The following is a 13,579-nucleotide window of genomic DNA, read 5'->3' as shown; positions in this document are numbered from 1 at the left end:
CCCTTCCCAATTTCCTTAGAGTAGATCAAGCTTTACAGATTATACAAATGGAGGGGAACAAATTCACAAATATTTCACTGAAGCAGATGCAATTATGTCTTTTAAAAGACATTAGAACAGATATATGGACAGGGTGTAGGAAAGGATGTAGAGAGACAAGTCCAGTATGCCAACTTGGTTGCATAGACAAGGTGGGCTGAAGGGTCTGTTTCCATGCTCTGTAGCTGTACACTGGATGAGTGAGTCAGGTGAAGTGAATGAGGCTGTCAGTAATATTTAAGACCCATGGCTTTAGAAATAGTAGTGTAGACACTATCAATATGAATAGGATTGGAGGAAAGTTTAGGAAATTGGAGAAAATCATCAACATTTTTTAATTAGAAATGGAGAGTACTGCAATTGAGTGGGTATGGAGTCAGCTCAGAGCGGCCACAGAAGGTGAGTGTGGTTGGCCATGAGAAACCCATGCAGCTTAGCCTAATGCAGAAACATTTATCTGTTCCTTGCAGTCATTCTCACTTCCCTTCAACTCTGGAGCCCAGAAAATGGAGCCAACTAGAATGGAGATAAAATCTTGGGCACTCCATACACTGTTTATTAAAAGCAGAAGTTGCAAGCAGATTGGCGTTGGGTTTTCAGATTTTTAATTTCTCCTACCCTACTTTGTCCTTGTTCATCTCTGGGTAATGCTGTTCGTTCCCGCTATCTAGAAGGAAGTCGTACTGAATTCTCATTAAACCCAATCAATGACTGATAAATCTCGGTAACCGCTTCTGGCACCACACATTGGCAGAAGAATGTCAAGGCCCTGGGGTGGCTATGGAAGAAATGAGAAACTTCATACAACATAAAATAGAGAACAGTACAGCATTAGGACAGGCCCTTCGGCCTGCAACGCTGGTGCCGAACATGATGCCAAGATCAATTAATCTCCTCTGCCTGCATTTGATCCATATTCCTCCATTCCCTGCATATCCATGTGCCTATCTAAAAGCCTCAAACACCCCCATCGTCTCTGCCTCCATCGCCACCCCAATATGCAGGGTCTAGGCACCCACTACCTCTGTGTAAAAGAAAATATTTGCAGGTTTAAATTTTGTCCCTCTCACCTTAATGCCGTGCCCTCTCGTCTTAGATATTTCCACCCTGGGGAAAAGGTTCTGACTGTCAGGTGGAATTTTAATGGAGCAAATAAGGAGAAAACTCTTCCCCCTGGTGATTGAGGTCAAAGCGTTTAGCTAATCAGTGGAGAAACCAGGAGAGAAGAAGAGAACTTCATCATGCACCTCATCATGTTCATCCACTGAAGGTGAATTGGATAGATAATGAAAGGGGAAACTCTGTTGGGTTATGAGGAAGTGAGACTATTCAGCCGAGCCAACAGAAGCGCAAAGGTCATCCAACTTCCATTCGTGTCATTTTATTCCACAGCACTTCTTTGATGCTAATTTACTGATTTGTTGCATCATTTGCAATATTCAGAATTAGAAAACAGCTAGTGATTTTGCTTGACTTAATTGATTGGTGAAATAGAAAAATAAACATTACAAAATATGCCACGGTGAACTTGGAGAAGGTTCTTTTGCACAAGTTAAGTCACAGAGCTGTTGTTAACACTGCCATTTATAATTTTCAACAGATCTGGAAAATCAAGTTAACACTCAGCAGCTACATTTCCAGAAAGTTACCGAGGAAAAGGAACACGGCAAAGAATTGTTACTGTGAGTGAAGAATATGCATCGAACAATTTTAGTCCAAAATAAGTGATTTCAATTTCAATTGAAATGTGTGATTTCAACTTCTTATTGTCACTGGAAATATATGGACATATACATGGAGAGGAAGGGTTTAGAAGGCTATGGACCAAATGCAGGCAAATGGATCTAGCCCAGTATGCCAACTTGGTCGGCATGGAAAGGTGGGCTGAAGGCCCTGTTTCCATGCTGCATATCACTCAATTATTTGCAAATCCATTTCTTTAACATTTTCCTTAAAGCTGGGGACCACTGAAGAGATTTGATAGGGAAACTCGCAAGGCAATCCCTTAGGCTTGCCATGAACCCGCAACAATACTCATCATCACCATTGGCAAAACAACAGCCCATGGAATGCATCTCCACTTATAACATGGGGTTCAATGAAAAATAAGATTTTGTTATGGCAAATTGTGACATGGACCCTTTCTAGGAACAGCCCCCCTCCCCCCCCCTGTAAAGGGAGATCGGCTGTAAGTAGTAATCAGCTCACCCTTCAAGGGTATTTTGGGAAAACAATTAGAACAAGATTGATTCAGGGCCTAAGTATTTTTTTTTAACTGCCCTCCTTCCAAATATCCTAAGTGCCCCCAGTGCATTGTCTAGTCCTTTTGCCCGACTGAGGTGCTTTGCTGTGTAGAGCAGAGCTTCAAGGAGTCGCCTCACATCATACCCCATCCGAAAGAAGTACACAGCTAAGGAACGCCACGCTTCGTTAGTCAGCAATTACCTCTTACTGGAAGGAAACTGTGTCAAATACCAGGCATGTTGTCTTCAATGCACACCATTGTTCAAGTTCAAGTTCAAGTGAGTTTATTGTCATGTGTCCCTGTATAGGACAATGAAATCCTTGCTTTGCTTAAGCACACAGAAAATAGTAGGCATTTACTACAAAACAGATAAATGTGTCCATATGTGCATAAATGTTGTCTATATACATTGCAGGGCCCACCAGAAGAAGCAGATAGCTATACTCCATTGATATGGTGTCATGAGGTCCCAGCCATTGTAATGCACAAATAAAGGCATGCAGTAGGTCAGATCTAACCTGTTAAAACACTCACAAATCAATTAAAACATTTAAGTACCACAAAAAAAAGATGCTTTCCTTCCTCTTTTACCAGGTAAAGAATCCCTATTGAAATAAATATAATTTACAACCAGGTTTAACAGGCGTATAATTGGAGAGCTGTATTCCCAGAGCACTATTTTATAACCCCAGCAGGATTGGGCACTGCTGTTGGAATCCATAGGGAGTTCAGTGATAGATAGCATCACCTACCACTATTAAATCTCCGCCGTACTGTGGGTCTGCAAAGCCCAAGACCTGGCTCTGTGAAGACAGCAGAACACCAGAGCTTCCCCTTGGAACCACTGGCCACAGCCAACTCATAGTCAGCATGTTGTGTCAGCATGTATGCTTCCAGCAAAGGTTGAACTGCTGCTGGCTACTTTCCCATTTATTTTCCATACCAATAGTATAACTAGCTGGGATAATTCACCCCTGCAGCCAGCAAACCCACAGAACTGCCAAAGATTGTAAAATTTGCCATTTTCCAATGTTTTACTTGGAGCGGCACATAGTTTACATTGACCAGTGAGGGGGAAATACAGCACATGTGCAATGTGCAGAAAAGGCAGTGTGTGAGCAGTACAGTGGTGCAGCTGGTAGAGCTGCTGTCTCATAGCGCCAACGACCCGGGTGCGATCCTGATCTCTGGTGCTGTCTGTGTGGAGTTAGCACGTTCTTCCTTTGACGGCATGGGTTCCTCCGGTTTCTTTCCATATCCTAAACACAAACTTGGTTTGTAGATTAATTGGTCTCTGTAATCGCTCGAAGTGTGTAGGGAGTGGATGCGAAAGTGGGATAAAATCTGTGTGAACAGGTGATCGATGGTAGGTGTGAACTCAATGGGCTAAAGGGCCTGTTTCTATGCCATATCTGTCAATCAATCAATGATATTAACATAAGATAGACACAAAAAGCTGGAGTAACTCAGCAGGACAGGCAGCATCTCTGGAGAGAAGGAATGGGTGATAATTTGGGTCGAGGACCTTCTTCAGACCCAAAGTAGTTCAATGATATTATCATAGATGGATTCAGAATTTTTTTTTTAAATCAGTGTTGCCTCATCTGTAACATAGCAAAAGAACATAAATGTCTGAAGAAGGGTCTCGACCCAAAACGTCACCTATTCCTTCGCTCCATAGATGCTCTCTCACCCGCTGAGTTTTTCCAGCATTATGTTACCACCTTCCCAACTTCAGCAAAGCAACAATCACAATTCATATCTGGAGGGAAGCACAGTTGCCGTAAAATATGCAGAAGTTCACAAGCCTCTGCTGAGTCCAATTCTGAAGCATAATTGGGAATCTCCCGTGCAGAAGTTGAGAACTTCTGCATTGTTACAGCAATAAGTGGCAAGTTAAGGTTTCATTTTTAATGCTGCTCCACACAAAGATACAGGGAACAGGTAGAAAGAAAGGAACATTTACAGAAATAAAACGGAAAACATTGCGTATGTATAGAACTATTAAAACTTGAGAAGTGTAAAGTGAAACTAACAGTTAAGTTACTTCAACTGCTTGTGGGAGAAATATTGTGACTTCTGCATCGACTGTGTTTTGCTTGTATCAGTAGTACAATATGTTCCATGAGTGTAGGCTGTAAAACATAACCTCGGGTTATTGATTCCAGTGTAACAGTGTCTAAGTGCATACTGTGGACTCAATAGGCTAAAGGGCTAATGACTCTGAAGATGAAATCATCTTGGCCTTATCAAACATAAGGTTTAGCACTATACGCTACCAATCCCAGATGTGGAGTCATTGGTATCGTTGTTTCATTGTAGGACACTGATTTAGTTAAATTCCTGATCTTAAACCAAGTATTGTGCTTTTGTATGTAATTTATTGTTCTTTGGTAAGTAATTTACTGTGCTTTTGTATGTCATTTATTGTGCCTTTGTATGCAATTTATTCTATATACTGTCCTGCCTTTTATCTGGACCTTGAGTCAGTAATAAAAGTTAAGTAAGTAAGTAAAATAGGTGCTTCAGAGAACCTTTCTCCTTCAGTTGTCTTTGCTCTTAAAATTACAATGAATGTGCCTATTTGTAAGGTGCGTTTTCTCATGCCAATCTTACATTCCCACTGATTTAAACAAATAATTCTAGAAAATTGTTCTGACTCAGACAGAACACTTAGCCTTATTTTCTAGGTCAACTTGCCTTAGCTTTGTAAAAATAGTAATATACTCTGAAAGTCTCTGCTTTATTACACGTTGCTGCAAATTGGGCAAGAATTGCATACTAAACTCACAAAAGCAATGACTAATATAAGTATCTGGCTTCACAATTCCTATCTCTTCTATCACACCTTGTTTCTTTTCAACTCTGGCCTTTGTCCAACCATCTGCCTCAAAACCCCTCCTCACCAGTATCCACCTATCACTCGCCAGGCTTTGTCTTTGTCTTGCATCTTTGATATTTTGGTTGGGGACCCTTCTTCAGTCTGAAGAAGGACCCCGACCCAAATCGTCACCTATCCATGTTCTTCGGGGATACCGTCTGACGCGCTGAGTTAATCCAGGCCTTTGTGTCTTTTTTATTTCCAAAAATAAACTTTATTCAGATTTTAAAAATATATACAACCCAAAATCTGTGCAAAAATGTTTGGACATTCTTGGCGTCTATCCATTCATTAGTACTCTATAGTGTTTGCACCTGTCTTATGCATTCTGTGTCCTTTTTTTAATAAACCAGCATCTGCAATTTCTTGTTTCTAAAATTCAATATTCACTGTGAACCCTTATTGATGCCACACCTCATCTATATAAATAAATTTAATTTGGCATCAAGAACTTTTTATTAACTTATTTGATTCTGAAAACAGCAGAAGAATTGTTATGATTTACTTCCTTGTAACATTTATAAATAATTCAAGTTCTGTTCCCCTCATTAAACAAATCATCACTCATTTATTCATATCAACAAGCTGGAACAATAGTATTTTGTATTTGCCTAACATTCTCCCTTGTAGAATTTTAGACTTAGAACTTTAATTCTGGCTGTTATCAGAACTTTTCCGAAGGTAGAAACTGATGCATTTACATAGCATTGTTATCATAGTAAAATATCATAAATAATTTCACTGGAACATAATCAAATAAACTGTACAATACATGTAATGAGACGTTAGACAAGCAACCAAATATCAGTTTAAAATATGAGAGGTAAATGGGAAAACAAAGAGGTTCAGAGAGGAACCTCCTTAACTGTACGAATTGGACATGATTCGGACAAGGCCAATGTAGTCAACCAAAGAGGGGTGAGGTTGCACAGGCATCTAGAATTGGGGAAAGCAGAATGCTGCCTGGATCAGACGGTATTAGTTATAATGAGAGGTTGGACTAAATTGGATGATTTTCTTTGGAGCATCAGCGGTTGAGGAGATGTGTTAGGAATGTAAAATGAAGACAGGCATAGATAGGGTAGACAGTCAGAACCTTTTTACCCAGAGTGGAATTGCCAAAGATTAGAGGACATAGGTTGAAGGTGAGATGGGAAAAGTTTAAAGGACAGTGCAGAGCAAGTTTGTTTTACACAGAGGGTGGTGGGTGCCTGGAATTTGCTGCCTGGGGTGGTGGTGGAGGCAGATATGATGGTGGCATTTCAGAGGCTTTTAGATAAGGCACATGCATATTCAGTGAATGCAGACATATGGATCATGTGCAGAGGAGATTAGTTTAATTTGGCATTAGGTTTGCACAGACATTGTGTGCCGAAGGGCCTGTTTCTGTGCTGTACTGTTCAATGTTCTATATTCTGGCGGTCCTGTTTCACATTTATACTTTAGCGATACAGCGCGGAAACAGGCTCTTCGACCCACCGAGTCCACACTGACCAGCGATCCCTCTGTACACTAGAACTATCCTACACACTAGGGACAATTTACAATCTTACCAAAGCCAATTATGTGGGAGGAAACCGGAGCACCTGGAGAAAACCCATGCGGTCACAGGGAGAACGTACAAACTCCGTACAGACAGCACCCTTAGTCAGGATCGAACCCGGGTCTCTGGCGCTGTGAGGCAGCAGCTCTACCGTGCAGCCCCGTTCTTAGATGAAAGTTTTGAAAATGAAAAGTTGATGCTAAGACTTTTATTTCCATCACAGGAATAAATCTAAAGAAGTGGCAGATCTTCTATCAAGGCTAACTAAACTGGAGTGTGCACATGAAGAACAGCAATCCAGGTACATGATAGGTCTACGCTTACCGTTGCGTATTACTGGATATGTAGCCAGAAAGTAATTTTGATTCCTGGTCTTTATTTTTTTTTTTTCACAGACATTGCAAGGAAATAAAAGAAAAAGGTGAAAAATGGCTGCGTTGTGTACAGACGTGTAAAGGCTTAGAAGAGCAACTGGAGGTGAAAGTCCGTAAGGAGTCAGAAGTGGAAAACCAATCTTCAAAATCTCTGAGTGAAATTATGACTCTAAAAGATGCCCTTGGTCAAGTGGAGGAGAAGCTTGTGGCATTAAAACAGGAAAGGTACATTCACGTGACTATGGTGTCACGTAAGGAAATTATCATTAAAATGTAAGAAAGAACGTTTGTGTAATGGCATGTCCATCTATGCAAATTATTTCAACTTTGGAAAGTCCCCACCTCCCTGAGATAGAGTCAATAACAAATACAGCACGGAAACAGATCCTCGGCCCAACTTGCCCATGTCAACCAAGATGCCCCATCTACGCAAGTCCCTCCTGCCCCCATTTGGCCCCTATTCCTCTCACCCTTTCCTATCTCTGTAACTGTCCAGATGTCTTTTAAATGTTGTTATAGTACCTGCCTCAACTACCTCCTCTGGAAACTTGTTCCATATACCCAGCAGCCACTTTTTGAAAAAGTTGCCCCTCAGGTTCCCATTAAATCTTTCCCCTCTCACCTTTAACTTATGTCCTCTGGTTCTTGATTCCCTTACTCTGGTTAAAAGACTCTTATATATCTATAATCATGCTCATTGATCCTAACATGTTTCCATTTTTCCATCCATGTGCCAACGATAAATTGAGTGTCTGCACATTTTGCATATAATAGCGTATTTGCATCATTTTACAACTAATTCCTTGATACACAAATTTTTGGGGGGTGTTTTGTAATTATTTGAAACGATAAAATTCAAATTTATTCATATTGTTTCAATTGCAAATTTATGTTCCAAATTTCTTGACGTTAACTTGGTCACGTATAAATCAAGGTCACCAATAAATTTGGACTAAATGATCGAGAGGCATGCAAATTTATATTTTGGAATTTGATCATGTGAGAACTTGTTAGATCAGAAGCAAAATACACCAGTCAAATTCTGAAACATTCAGGTCATTTTATTTTCTATTCATCTCATTTTCCACCATTTATGATATTAAATCAATTTTTAAACAAAATAATGGTGTGAACAAATAACAATAAGATCATTGGAATGCAAGTAGAAATAAACTGTCTGACTATTGCCAACACAGGAACAGCACAGGAACAGGCCATTTGGCCCACAATGTTTGTGCCTAACATAATGCCACATTAGATGAATGGCTTCTTTCCATGGAATCACAATTCCATGATTGGATGATATTAAATATTTAACGTTTGCATAATTACCATTTAGAAACGTTAAAATGGCCTCTTGTATTTCTGACTGCTAAGAACATAGAACATAGAACATAGAAAATAGGTGCAGGAGTAGGCCATTCGGCCCTTCGAGCCTGCACCGCCATTCAATATGATCATGGCTGATCATCCAACTCAGTATTCTGTACCTGCCTTCTCTCCATACCCCCTGATCCCTTTAGCCAGAAGGGCCACATCTAACTCCCTCTTAAATATAGCCAATGAACTGGCCTCAACTACCTTCTGTGGCAGAGAATTCCAGAGATTCACCACTCTCTGTGTGAAAAATGTTTTTCTCATCTCGGTCCTTAAAGAATTCCCCCTTATCCTTAAACTGTGACCCCTTGTTCTGGACTTCCCCAACATCGGGAACAATCTTCCTGCATCTAGCCTGTCCAACCCCTTAAGAATATTGTAAGTTTCTATAAGATCCCCCCTCAATCTTCTAAATGCATCAAGAGTGTGCATAACCTGTTAGTTCCTTCAAGCTTGTTCTCCAAATACATGGGGATAATTGTTTATACTAGACAAGGGCGGCACAGTGGCACAGTGGCACAGCAGTAGAGTTGCCGCCATACAGCACCAGAGACCCAGATTTGATCCTGACTAGGGGGGCTGTGTGGGTGGAGTTTGTACGTTCTCCGTGTGACCGCATGAGTTTTCTCCAGCTGCTCCAGTTTCCTCCCACACTCCAAAGACGTACAGGTTTGTAGGTTAATTGGCTTTGGTAAAAAAAAATGTCCCTAGTGTGTAGGATAGTGCTAGTGTATGGGGTGATCGCTGGTCAGCACGGACTCAGCGGGCCAAAGGGCCTGTTTTCACGCTGTTTCTTTAAACTCAACTAAAACTAAACTAAAGATTAGCAGCGTGCTTTATCCTTAAAATGGTGGGGAATGGCTTACAGAGAGATAATCTAACATGGAACATCTTAATTGGTGAAGTTCCAAGCATAAGCTAGGGACATTCCCAAAATGCCGAAAGGTAAAGAGATCGTACCAAGAGCTCTTTGGATGTCAGAAGAGATAGCGAGTATAATAAAACATTAAAAAGAGAATGTATGGTGCATACCAAGTATATAAATAAAGTGAAATTCAGGCTGAATATATTGAGCTGAGAAATGGAATGGAAGAAAAACTAGTCGGGCAAAGAAAGAATAATGGATTAGAGCAGCAAAAGGGACGTAAAAATATTCGACATGAATGTGAACTGTAACTGGGTGGTAAAAGAAGAGGTGGGGCTGACAAGAGACCAAAGAGATAGTCGTGGAGTCATCAAGAGGTTCTGCCATCAAAGGCGGCCTTTGGCTCATTATGCTGTGCGTCTTCTTCTTATCGAGGCCACACACAAGATTAGAAGTTGTTCAGCCAGAGCAATGGTGTCTGTCTTGCGCTTCTTGTGCGTGGTGGTGGAAAGATTGGTGGGAACAGGGCCGCGACGTGAGCGCTCATTCCTTGACCCCATGTCGTGCCAGTTGTGGAAGAGCTACCCACTCGAATCCAGCTCCATGCTATGGTTCTTTATTTGCCACATGTACTGAGGTACAGTGAAATTAATTTTGGTATACAGTTCAGTACAAGTATCACTATACATAAGCAATTGGATACATATTAGATAAGCATCTCAGATACAGTACAAGTTTATAGCAGTAGTACACTGAGAAGGTATACAGAGTTGCCAGTTTGGCGCCATTTTCAAGTTCCTTGTTGTAACTGCAGGATCTTGATCTGACCATGAAGGTCTGTTGTCCTGGCGGCGTTGCAGGGTGGGCCTGGCCAAGCGTAACCGTGGTGTCCTCTGCCACTGCTCCACTGCTGTAGGCCGTGTGCTCGGTCACCAGGTCCAAAGCCCATAAAAGGCACTTCAGTAAACATCCAAATACCCTCATCACATTTTAAGTGTTTTTGCCTCAGGCACCCTTTCGGCAACTGATCTCAAGAAAACCCTACCACTGTCTCGTTTGCAACCATTTTATCTCAATGCCACTCTCATCCTTTCACCAAATACTTTGAATCCATGCCCTGTATGATTGATCCCTTTGTTAAAGGAAATAGGGCCTTCTCATGTACTCTTTATACAGCCTTCACAATCTTTTTACATTTCAGTTTCGTCTATTCCAAAAATCCTTTCGCTTATCCAATCTTTCCTCGTAACTATATTATTCCAGTCCTGGCAAACCGCTTATAAATCTCTGAATCTCATGTCCAGTCTGGTCACATCTTTCTACAGTGTGGTGACCAGAACTATAAGATATATTCAAGCTGTGGTATTACAAGCCTTATATGGAGTTCTGGCATAAACTCACTGCTGTTGTATTCCATGCTACATTTCAAAAAGGAAATCAATTTTAACTTTATAAAATGCTAAATCTGACAAATATATTCCCATTTAGAAAAGTTAATTTACTTAGTGCTCACCATTTCTGATAATAGCTGTTATCAAGCAACCGAACCATCCTGTCAACTAGAGAGCAGTCCTGTGCTACTATCTACCTCAAACTATGTTTAATCAGACTTTACTGCACTTTATCTTGCAATAAACATTATTCCCTTGATCATGTATCTCTACACTGGATGAAACATGATAGGATGGCTCGATTGTAAACATGCATTGTGCAATCTATCTATCTATATTACTAAAAGTCTGATCTTGACCACTTCCTGGTGTTCTGTATATTGATTTTAGAAAAAAACGCTGCCACTCACGGCTGTGAGTTTTGGCCATCTTACCCAGAGTCCCCTCTCCACTGCGCAGGACAAGAGGATTTTTCCCATCGATGAAAAATAATAGAGTTATTAGTGTTTAAAAAATGTTGAGATTCTCTCTCCTGAAGGCCACGCCCCTTCCTGATGGACAATAAAACCCGGTAAAACTCTCCGGCCTTTGTTCCAACCATCTGCCTATCACCCACCCCCCCCCCCCCCCCCCCCCCGCCTTGCCTGTGTCCACCTATTACATGCCATGCTTTGTTCTGTCCTGTCCCTTAAGGGGTTGGACAGGCTAGATGCAGGAAGATTGTTCCCGATGTTGGGGAAGTCCAGGACAAGGGGTCACAGCTTAAGGATAGAGGGGAAATCCTTTAGGACCGAGATGAGAAAAACATTTTTCACACAGAAGAGTGGTGAATCTCTGGAACTCTCTGCCACAGAAGGTAGTTGAGGCCAGTTCATTGGCTATATTTAAGAGGGAGTTAGATGTGGCGCTTGTGGCTAAAGGGATCAGGGGGTATGGAGACAAGGCAGGTACGGGATACTGAGTTGGATGATCAGTCATGATCATATTGAATGGCGGTGCAGGCTCGAAGGGCCAAATGGCCTACTCCTGCACCTATTTTCTATGTTTCTATGTTTCTATGTTTCCCCTCTTCCAGGTCTCGACCTGAAACGTCACCTATCCATGTTTAGTTTAGTTTTGAGATACCGCGCGGAAACAGGCCCTTCGGCCCAACGAGCCCGTGCCGATCAGCGATGCCTGCACATTAACTCTACGCTATACATACTATGGACAATTTATATTTACACCGCCAATTAACCTACAAACATGTACGTCTTTGGAACATTGGAGGAAACCAAAATATCTCGGAGAAAACCCACGCGGGACACGGGGAGAACGTACAAACTCCATGCAGACAAGATCGAAACCAGGTCTCTGGCACTGTAAGGCAGTAACACTAACGCTGCACCACCGTGCCGCGTCTACAGAGTTCTATAAAGAGGCTGCACGACCTGCTGAGCTATTCCAGCACTTTGTGTCCTTTCATCTAATTTCATGTCTTTCTTGATGTCTCTAGTTTTATTCTTCATTACCTTAGCTATATAGCTTTCTGACTTATTTATATCTGTCGTTGTCTCAAACATGAATAATATTTTCATGGACTTTTCCTTAATGAATACGTTTATTTGCGCCACTTTTTCACAATGTCACAATGTTGTTCAGTTCCCCTTTTCTCTCTTATTTGTTTTTTTAGAGCTATCCATATAAATAAATTGCTGTTGTGCAAGTCATGAAAACAAAATAGAGCACACGATATTCAAGGCTTGAAGTAAACAACATATCAGGGATACTGATTCAATAACAAGTGGTAATTGAAGACTTCTGATTATGAGCCCTGTGCATTTTAATTTAATTACATAATTATACCTAGTTTCAAATTCTGTGTCGTGTTCGAGGATAAATCCAATACCCACATCATCCTTGGAAAATGAATGCAGGATCAGATGTTGTAGCCAGGAGTTCTAGAGTCATACAGTGTGGAAACCAGACCTTTGGCTCAACTCATCCATGCCCACCAAGATACCCATCGAAGCTAGTCCCATTCGCCCACGTTTGGCCCATATTCTTCTCAAACTTTCTTACCCCTGTACTTGTCCAAGTGTCTTTTCAATGCTGTTATAGTATCTGCCTCAACGACCTCCTCTGGCAGCTTGTTCCATATACCCACCATATGTGTGAAAAAGTTGCTCTTCTCAAGTTTGTGTTAAATCTTGCCCCTCTCACCTTAAACATATGTGCTGATATTTTGGATTCACCTACTCTGGGTAAAAGACTCACTCTGTCTATTCCCTTCATGATTTTACACGTCAGTAAGATCGCCCCTCATCCTCCTGCGTTCCAAAGTCCTAGCCTGCCCAATCTTTCCTCATGGCTCAGGCACTCAACATCCCCGTAAATCCTCTCTGCAACATAATGACAATTTAGTGTGATGAAGTACAGCACAGAAAACCTATTTTTAGCTTCTCAGGACTGGGATGAAATATGAAGCATTAATGCAGTCCACATGGGCAGGATGTTGTTTCCACCAAAAACAGTCAATTCCTTTTCTTCAATTACTATTGCCAAAGTCAAGATCCTCATGCCAGCAGCCAGCTAGAATGATGAAAATTGGATAGCACATATAATCGTGATCCCAAATATTTGATATTTCTGGACCTTCTTGATAAAGTATTGGACCTTTCTCACAAATACACCTCTCTACATCATCGTCTATATCTCTCATTTCCTTTATCCCTAACCAGTCTGAGGAAGGGTCTTGACCTGAAATGTCACCCATTCCTTCTTTCCAGAGATGTTGTCTGACCCGCTGAGTTACTCCAGCATTTTGTGTCTATCTTTGGAGTAAACCAGCATCTGCAGTTCCTTCATATACATTTAGCTGATGG

The 13,579-nt window shown here is 41.2% G+C and overlaps 1 protein-coding gene across 1 annotated transcript in view; it reads left to right on the top strand.

The window, feature by feature from the left end:
• Positions 1-13,579, top strand: part of lekr1 (leucine, glutamate and lysine rich 1) — a 108,906-nt gene that overhangs the window by 64,124 nt on the left and 31,203 nt on the right. The window contains exons 7-9 of the mRNA XM_033031227.1: positions 1,640-1,721; positions 6,932-7,009; positions 7,104-7,307. Coding sequence (XP_032887118.1) covers positions 1,640-1,721; positions 6,932-7,009; positions 7,104-7,307 — 364 coding nt within the window. The remainder of the gene's footprint in view (positions 1-1,639; positions 1,722-6,931; positions 7,010-7,103; positions 7,308-13,579) is intronic.

Source organism: Amblyraja radiata, chromosome 13, assembly GCF_010909765.2.
Source record: "Amblyraja radiata isolate CabotCenter1 chromosome 13, sAmbRad1.1.pri, whole genome shotgun sequence".
NCBI lineage: Eukaryota > Metazoa > Chordata > Chondrichthyes > Rajiformes > Rajidae > Amblyraja > Amblyraja radiata.
Note: the sequence above shows the minus strand (reverse complement) of the source record. Positions and strands in the feature narration are given on the sequence as shown.